At 44.7% G+C, this 7,988-nt stretch overlaps 2 protein-coding genes across 2 annotated transcripts; both read right to left on the bottom strand.

Annotated features, from left to right (window-relative positions):
- Positions 1-635: 635 nt before the first annotated feature.
- Positions 636-1,694, bottom strand: LOC106048266 (olfactory receptor 8I2-like). Its single transcript, XM_013200162.3, has one exon. The coding sequence runs from the start codon at positions 1,692-1,694 to the stop codon at positions 750-752; it is 945 nt and encodes a 314-aa protein (XP_013055616.3). The 3' UTR covers positions 636-749.
- A 4,225-nt stretch (positions 1,695-5,919) lies between these two features.
- LOC106048306 (olfactory receptor 5AP2-like) lies at positions 5,920-7,492 on the bottom strand. Its single transcript, XM_013200202.3, has one exon. The coding sequence runs from the start codon at positions 7,035-7,037 to the stop codon at positions 6,039-6,041; it is 999 nt and encodes a 332-aa protein (XP_013055656.3). The 5' UTR covers positions 7,038-7,492; the 3' UTR covers positions 5,920-6,038.
- Positions 7,493-7,988: the final 496 nt, after the last annotated feature.

Below are 7,988 nucleotides of genomic sequence, written 5' to 3'. Positions count from 1 at the left end.
TTGTTAGTACAGATACAAGTCCCCTGAGCCAATGCCATGGCTTTGTGGTTTCTGATGTTTCTTCTATACAGCAGGGAAAATCTGCACTTCAGTCCACATCTGTACCTTGACCTGGATGCCCACAGTCTCAGGATGTCCCTGGCAGTTTTCCATGGGGAGGCTCTTCAGGGCATGGGCATGAGCAAAGACCTGTGCTGTGGTCACTGGCGCAGCCCCCAGGGAGGGAAAGACCTGAGTCCTTCCTGCAAAATGCAATTTGTTAACTAGGCGCTGCCCAAGCAGAAAACTCCTAGAGAAATTCAGAGCCTGGAGCAAGTTGCAGTTCTCCAAACATCACTGCACTGACTCAAACACAGCCTCAGCTCTTCCAGCTCATTTGCACATCTGCAGTTTGGGCATAAAAAACTTACTAATCAGGAAAAGAAAGTATCGGTAAGTCTTTACTTCCAGTTTGAGCATCCCTTTAGCTGGCCACATTTTCATATAACATGACCTATACACAAAACCTCATGGTACCATATTGTTTTTGCTGGGAAAGCACTGACAATTATTCTGACAGACTATCGAAGGCTCATGCCATGATTAAAATGAATTGTGATTGTTTGAAGTGGATGACTCGCTGTGTTGGTACTCTGTTCCTGTTATTGCTGTGTGATCTCCCTGTCTGTAAAGCTCAACAATAACGACAGCTAATGACTATTCCTTCATTACCACCAAAGAGCTGCAGAGCTCCCCATGCATCTTCAAAGTCAGGGCACATGTGGGAACAGACTTCGGCCCCACAGCCTCCTCAAAGCCCCCTTCACCTCCCTGTTCCTCAGGCTGTAGACCAGGGGGTTAAGCAAGGGGGTCACTGCGGTGTAGAAGATGGAAACCAGCTTCTCTTCATCTTGCAGTCTGGCTTTGCTGGGCAGCATGTAGGTGACCAGCCCCGGCACGTAGAAGACGGTGACGGCGGCCAGGTGGGAGGTGCAGGTGGAGAACACCTTCAGCCGCCTCCCTGCAGAAGGCATGCGCAGGACTGTGTACAGGATGCAGGCGTAGGATGTCAGGATCACCAGGATGGAGCCCACGATGTTGAACTCAGCACTGCATACCTGCAGGATGTGGTTGGGGCGGGTGCTGGAGCAGGAGAGGTGCAGGAGGGCGGGCAGCTCGCAGAAGAAGTGGTTGATGCTCCTCGCCTGGCAGAAAGCCAACCTCCCCGCCAGCACCGTGTGTACCAGCGAGGTGAGGAAGCCCGTGGCGTACACCAGCACGGTCATCTTGTAGCAACGTGCCCAGGACATGAGGGCGGCGTAGCGCAGTGGCTGGCACACGGCCGCGTACCGGTCGTAAGCCATCACCCCCAGGAGAAAGCACTCGCAGATGACGAGCATGATGAAAACATGCATCTGGGCAAAGCAGCCCACAAAAGAGATGTTGCTTGTCCCAAACAGGAAGGTCTCCAGGGCTTTGGGGATGACAGCAGAGGAAAGGCAGAGGTCCATGAAGGACAAGTTGGTCAGGAAGAAATACATGGGCGTGTACAGCTGGGGGTCAGTGTTGATCAGCAGCATCAGCAGCAGGTTCCCCATCACCAATAATGTGTACAATGATAAGAAAATAATGAACATGGGCGTTTGTAGCTCTGGAACATCAGAGAATCCCAAGAGGATGAAGCTGGACAAAGCTGTGAAGTTTTCACCGTCCATATTTTTATTAAGTTATGGTGAAATTGCATAGAAATAAAATGAATCAATGAAATAAAGCTCCGAGAAAGAAATACTGTGGAAGAATCACAGCTTCACCCATACAGTAAATGCAATAGAAAGCGGTATAATTTTTAGAAAATTACAAGGTGACTCTCTTTAGCCAAAACTTCCAAGTCAAACAAGTGAAGGCTATAATCACATAGGTATTAAAAGCAAATAAATACTGCTGTGATTTATATAGCATATACTAAGGAGCCATAAAGTTTATTCAAGTGTAACAAATCAAAGTCAAATAAACACATTCCAAAATGTGTAAAAGAGAGAAGCTAGGAATTCCTACTACCACTTTCTGGAAATATGGAAATTTTAAAGATTTTTTCTCTCTTTTTTTTTTTTTTTTCCCGAGACAGAATCAGTGTTCTTCTATAGCATCACCAGTTGTGGTACAGCCTTTTCATTTTGACACAAAGCTGTGCACTTGCAATTGGTATTTCTTTTTATTTTATTTTATTGTCTGCTTTTGAAGAAAAATCCCTGTCAGTGCTAGGCAGTGGGAACAGCAGAGGTGCTGGCTCTGGCACAGCTTTGCTGAGCTTGCAGCAAGCTTTCTACGACCAACTCAAACATCCACCTATTAAAAAATGGTCTTAAAATAAATATATTAAGACAAAATTCAGAAATTGCAGCTAGCTGTTACCTGGATATTTCCATCTCCCATGTCCAGTCACTCTGTAGATGGAAGATCTGCCTACAGATGCCTACACCTCAAATAGCCATCTAAAATGTTTCTGGATCAGTTTTAGGTAGGATCAGGAGCATGTTCTTTGAGCGTATTTCCTGGTCACTCATTTTATTCTACTGAACTAAGATCATCTAGGACAACACAGGCTGGAAATGTAGACATAGCCTCCGTTTGTTGTCAACAGAAATAAGCATGATTTTGAGGACACAAATCATCCAGTTTCATCAAGGGAATTAAATTGATGGTGCCCTCAAGGTGCACAAGCCCATCCCAAAGAGACCATCTGTTATGACCACCTCCTGCATGAGCCCCCAGCCCTGGAGCGAAGCAGACCTTACTTAACCTGCTTCAAAGTTCAGAATATTCTAGATGTTAAAGACCTTGGATGAAGCTCCTTCTGAGCATGAGCACACACTGCAGGGCTTCATGGAGCAGAAGGCTTTTTTCTGAATTTTCTTCTCATCCCAACAGAAATGTGTGACAACGGCTGCTGGTCAGCCGTATAAACAGGAATACTAATTAAGGCTGTTTTTCTTTCTTTTTGCTTATTTGTTTTGGTCTGTTTTGCTTAGGCTTGCTACTTGATCACTGGAAAGCAAAACAATTATAAAATCTACAAGGTATAAACAATATTACCCCCAAAGTCCTCTATTATCTACCCTCCTTTCTCAGTTGTACATCCCTGTGCTCACTTGTTCTGGAATCTTTTCCCTTTACTCTCTTTGAAGGTTGGACGTGATGATCTTGAACGTCTTTTCCAACACAGATGATTCTACTCATGCCTCCAGATCTTTCCTGAAATGTGATAAGACAAAGAAAATGAAGCTACAGATGCCCTAGGGCTGAAAATCTGTGCTGGAGCTTATTTCATTCCCAAGTTGCCACTAAGGGGCTTCCACTGTTCTGTCTTTACAGCAGAGTGGTTCTTACCCTTTTCCTTAGAAAAGAGATCAAGTCGGTCCAGCAGCGTCTTCAAAGCAGGCTCTGATCTGTGTCACCAAAGCCATAGCATGAAAGCTGTAGAGTCCATCCCTTTCTGTAGGGATGTACGTGAGAGATGCAAATATATTTTTTTATGCAAGTGTCTGCAAATAATTATTTTTCTGAGCCTTATATAAGCATGGTTATAAGGCAGATCTATGTGTGTTTACAAGGGAGATGTCATTTGTTGACCTTTGGGACTTGCTCCCTGAGCAAAGCCAAGTATGAAGCCTGGGAGAGAAAGGATGCACTGTAATCAGTATTCTTTTCAATATTGGACTGAACCAGGGCTTGGAAAATTAGTTTGAAATGTTTTCAAATTTAGCTGTTTATAAGTAAATTGTCATATTGAGAAACAATGAAGACTCATGTGATCTGAAATCTATTTGTTAATGAGAGCTTTCATATTAATGTGCTTGTGCTTGAGATCTGTTCATAACCATACAACTCTCAGTAATAAGCAAACAAAATTTTTTTTTTTTTGTTATTTCCTCAAACTTCTAGTGGAGGCATCCCAGGGGCTGTGTTTGGTCCTTCAGCTCATGACTCAAATACATATCGGGGTGTCTCTCCATCATCATAAACATCCCAATGCTCAACCATCAAGCAGAAGGCATCAGTGGGGTCTGGACATGTATCCCATCAGTTCGAGGCACTCATCTCCCAACAAAATGCTCAGATTTCTCCCTGAACCTAAACTGCCTGTGCACCAGAAGGTGCTGAGAAGTATTTGTGCACGTGTTGAATGGTAAATAATAGTTCTGTCATACAGAGCATTGCAATTTCAAAAGTGCTCCCACGTGGTATGAAGATGAAAACTGGATCTCACATCTCATCCCATTTAGTAACCAAACAGTCACTGAAATGACTTCATCTGACCAAACGTGGGTACGGAATCCAGTCACCTGAATATGTGTTACTTAAGTGGGCTACGGGCATTTGGGAGTTTGGGGTCTGCTGGATGGGTAGCAGGTAGGAAACATAACTCAGTCTTAGAGCTTCTGAGAAGAGGAGCCAGAATACTGTGGGGCATCTAAAACAACACTCGAGCGCTGCGTTTAGTCAACTGGCTTCCCTCCCAGGTGGTGTGCTTTGAATTTTGCCAGTAGAGAATTAAACTTTTTTTCCAACACTGGAAGGAACCACTCTTTTCTCTCTAAAAAGGAGTCTGGGAGAGACCCAGCATGCACGTGGTGCAAAGGAGCAGGACTCTTGAGAAAAACTGGTGGAGCATCATACGGAAAATGTAGATAAAATGGCTTACATGTTCATTTAAATACCTTCTATATTATTTGTCTAAACACATTTCTTCATGCCAGGTCAGCAGCAACCATTACAGTCAAGCCTGAGTTATTTTTTGGTACCTTCCTGCATTAACTTGGTTGCAGCAGAGAGCCAAAATCTGAACTGTCCTTCAGGAGGCCAACGTGTCCACTGACTGCCAGGAAAGCCTAAGCTGGCTCTACTCTGAATGGTTAATACTCCAAGGAAGAAAACTCGGAAAACACGAGTCAGATAGGAAAAGACTGGAAGACAATCCCAGGGCAGTTTGCTTTTTATTTATCCCCAGATATCAAAAACTTTTGCTGCAGAACCCTTTTATAAGCAACAGCGAAAGCTGGTTGCTGATCTAACGTTGCATTGAAGGTTGCTGAAAACAAACCTAGCAGAGCATTTGCTGCACGAATTGCTGGAGTGTTGACATGGAGAGACCTCTCAGCAGATACATTTCCATACACTTCAGTGGTGACCACATGGCATGCTCTTTCTTTGCTCAAAAGCATCATTTTGCACAGCTGCTTTGAAGATGCAGCAGAATTAGCTCAGACTTCCTATGTTTATGCTAATAAAGTCTGAGTGACGATGTTCCTGAAAGCTTCTGCTGGATGAAGAGAAGTTATAAAACAGCACAAACATTAAATGATAATTTTATACCAGACACCTAGAAAATACAGAAGTGGCAGACAGAAGAGAACACCAAGCTGTGTAAAGATGGGGAAGTGAGATGGAGAAACATGTAGATGGTTTTAAATGTGCTTTTTTTTTTTTTTTTTTTTTTTTGTCAATTTGTTTTTCTGCTGGAAGGCACCAGACGGTCAGTTCTGGCAATGTACCAGAACTGGGTAGAAAAAAATTTCCCCTTTCTTTTTTTTTAATTTCCTTTGTCCCTATTCAATACTAGGCTAAAAAATAAGGCTCATGAAATAGGAAAAACAATGTGAATCGGGCAAAAAATAGCCTGCAGTTGAAGTTAGGGAAACAAAACAAAACAAAACAAGACCAGACTTCAAAGATTATTTCAAACAAAAACCATTGTCACAGCATTATTTCATGTGACCTAAATTCATGGTCTCAAGCAAACTGCTGGAAAATTCAGTTAACAGCCTCGTATGGTCAGGAAATTCGTCAGTCATTAACGGAAGATATGAGCGAGCAGACATGGACCAATCTGATGTCAACAGCAGCAAGGTGCGGGGCAAAGCCAGTGCCTGTGTCCTCCCTTTGGCTCTCTGAAGCATGAAATGAAGTTGGTTATTATTTTTGTTAATCGCTAAATAATAAATTGCTGCTGGAAGGTGTGTAATTGGAAGTAATATTGAAGCCTGCCTAGCTCTCTCTTTTCAGCTGGCCCTGATGGGACCTCTGATGGGCAGCAAGGAGAGCAATCTACCTTGTGCTTTCCTGACGGCATTCTTCATTTCTGTATTTCTCAGGCTGTATATCAGAGGGTTCAGCATGGGGACTACAACCGCATACAGCACAGAGACCAACTTGTCATGGTCCAAGGTGGCTGTGGAGCCGGGGCGCAGGTACATGAAGAGGCAGCTGCCATAGTACAAAGTGACGGAGACCAAGTGAGAGGCACAGGTGGAGAAGGCTCTGTGCCGCCCGGCTGCAGAGCGGATCTGCAGGACCACGGACAGGACCAGCCAGTAGGAGACCAGGATGAAGACCGTGGTGCTTAGCACGTTGAAGCCCACCACAGCAGAAACCACCATCCCGCTGAGCCGGGCATCAGAGCAGGAGAGGGCTAGCAATGGTGGGCCATCACAGAAGAAGTGGTTGATTCTCCTGGAATGGCAGAACGGGAGATGGAATATGGAAACCGTGTGGATAGCTGAGCTGAGCACTCCGGCCAGGTAGGCACCTGCCAACATCCCAATGCAGAGCCGCCGGGACATGACCACAGGGTACAGCAGCGGGTTGCAAATTGCCACGTAGCGGTCGTAAGCCATGGCAGCCAGCACATAGCACTCAGCAGTGGCACAGGTGGCAAAGGAGAAGAGTTGAGCGGCACACCTCATGAAGGAGATGGCCTTCCTCTTCACCAAAAAGTTCAGCAAGGCCTGAGGGATGATGGTGGAGGAGTAGCAGGCATCCAGGAGAGACAAGTGGCTGAGGAAGAAGTACATGGGTGTGTGCAGGCAAGAATCGATTCTGATTAATGTGATCACCCCCAGATTTCCCACTAGGCTGACCACATAGATGGCAAGGAATAAGACAAAGCATATCACCTGCAGGTCTTCTTGGCTCGTAAAGCCCAGCAGAAAGAATTCAGGTGCAAATGTAGAATTATCTTCAACCATACTGAGTATACAAGCAGTGTACCCACAATACATCTTTCAAATGACAATGCTTAATAGGCCCAAGTCTGTCAACAATGTTGAATATTAATTCTTTTCTACCAGCCACAAAGCTTTAAGTCAGTATAAATCTCTGAGGGATTTACAGAAAGCCTCAGGTTCTCAAGGACAGTCTTCTGTACAGTGATAGATGAATACATATGCCCACCAGAAAAAAGGTGAGTGTTTCTGGCCTCCATTTTGCAAAAAATCAGACCAGTGACAGTGGTGGTTTCTTCAGGAACTTCAAACTTCAGCATTACACCTTGTGTACCTCTTTGAAGGAACCCAAGTTTCGAATGCAATTGGAAATCACACTGTAAGGACATCTCCGTAAGGGCATGTTGCACAGTCATCCACACTGTAAAGACATCAGCAGCAGAAGAGGCAGATAGAGACAATAAAAAAATGTGAGATATTGCACTAAAATGGAGTCTCACAGTCCTACCACTTAAGCTTATAAACTCCCTCAGAAGAGTCCTAGGAGAAGACTGTCCAGTTCCTTGTGGCTTTGCAGTGTCCACCCTTTGAGCTCCCCGTACAGACTTACTGCAGGCGACAGAAATTTGGAAGCTTTTGGAAGAGTAACTAGTGAATTCTTCTCTAAAAGAAAGTGATGAAACACAGTCATTGGCTAGGTACAAAGACAGGCAGCTCCTTAGCCACGGCGCCTCCTGGATGGGACCTTCTGGAGCCGCTTCACCTCATCAAACAATGGAGCTGCTGGAGACATTGTGGTGCAGCTCATGGCCTGGGCCCTACTGCTGGCCTGCAGTTTGCTCAAAAGCACCAGGGAAATGGATTTAATCGTTGGACAAATTTGTACAGCTTCACATAACCAAAGAAAAGGAGAAAGTAAAAGTACCAGGTTAGCATATAACAAAGCATGCATGCCACATCCACCAGCTGGCTATATTGGTTCAGACCTGTCATAGTCAGATCACGCTC

The sequence above is a fragment of the Anser cygnoides genome, chromosome 5, assembly GCF_040182565.1.
Source record: "Anser cygnoides isolate HZ-2024a breed goose chromosome 5, Taihu_goose_T2T_genome, whole genome shotgun sequence".
Lineage (NCBI taxonomy): Eukaryota > Metazoa > Chordata > Aves > Anseriformes > Anatidae > Anser > Anser cygnoides.
This window is presented reverse-complemented; position numbering and strand designations above follow the sequence as displayed.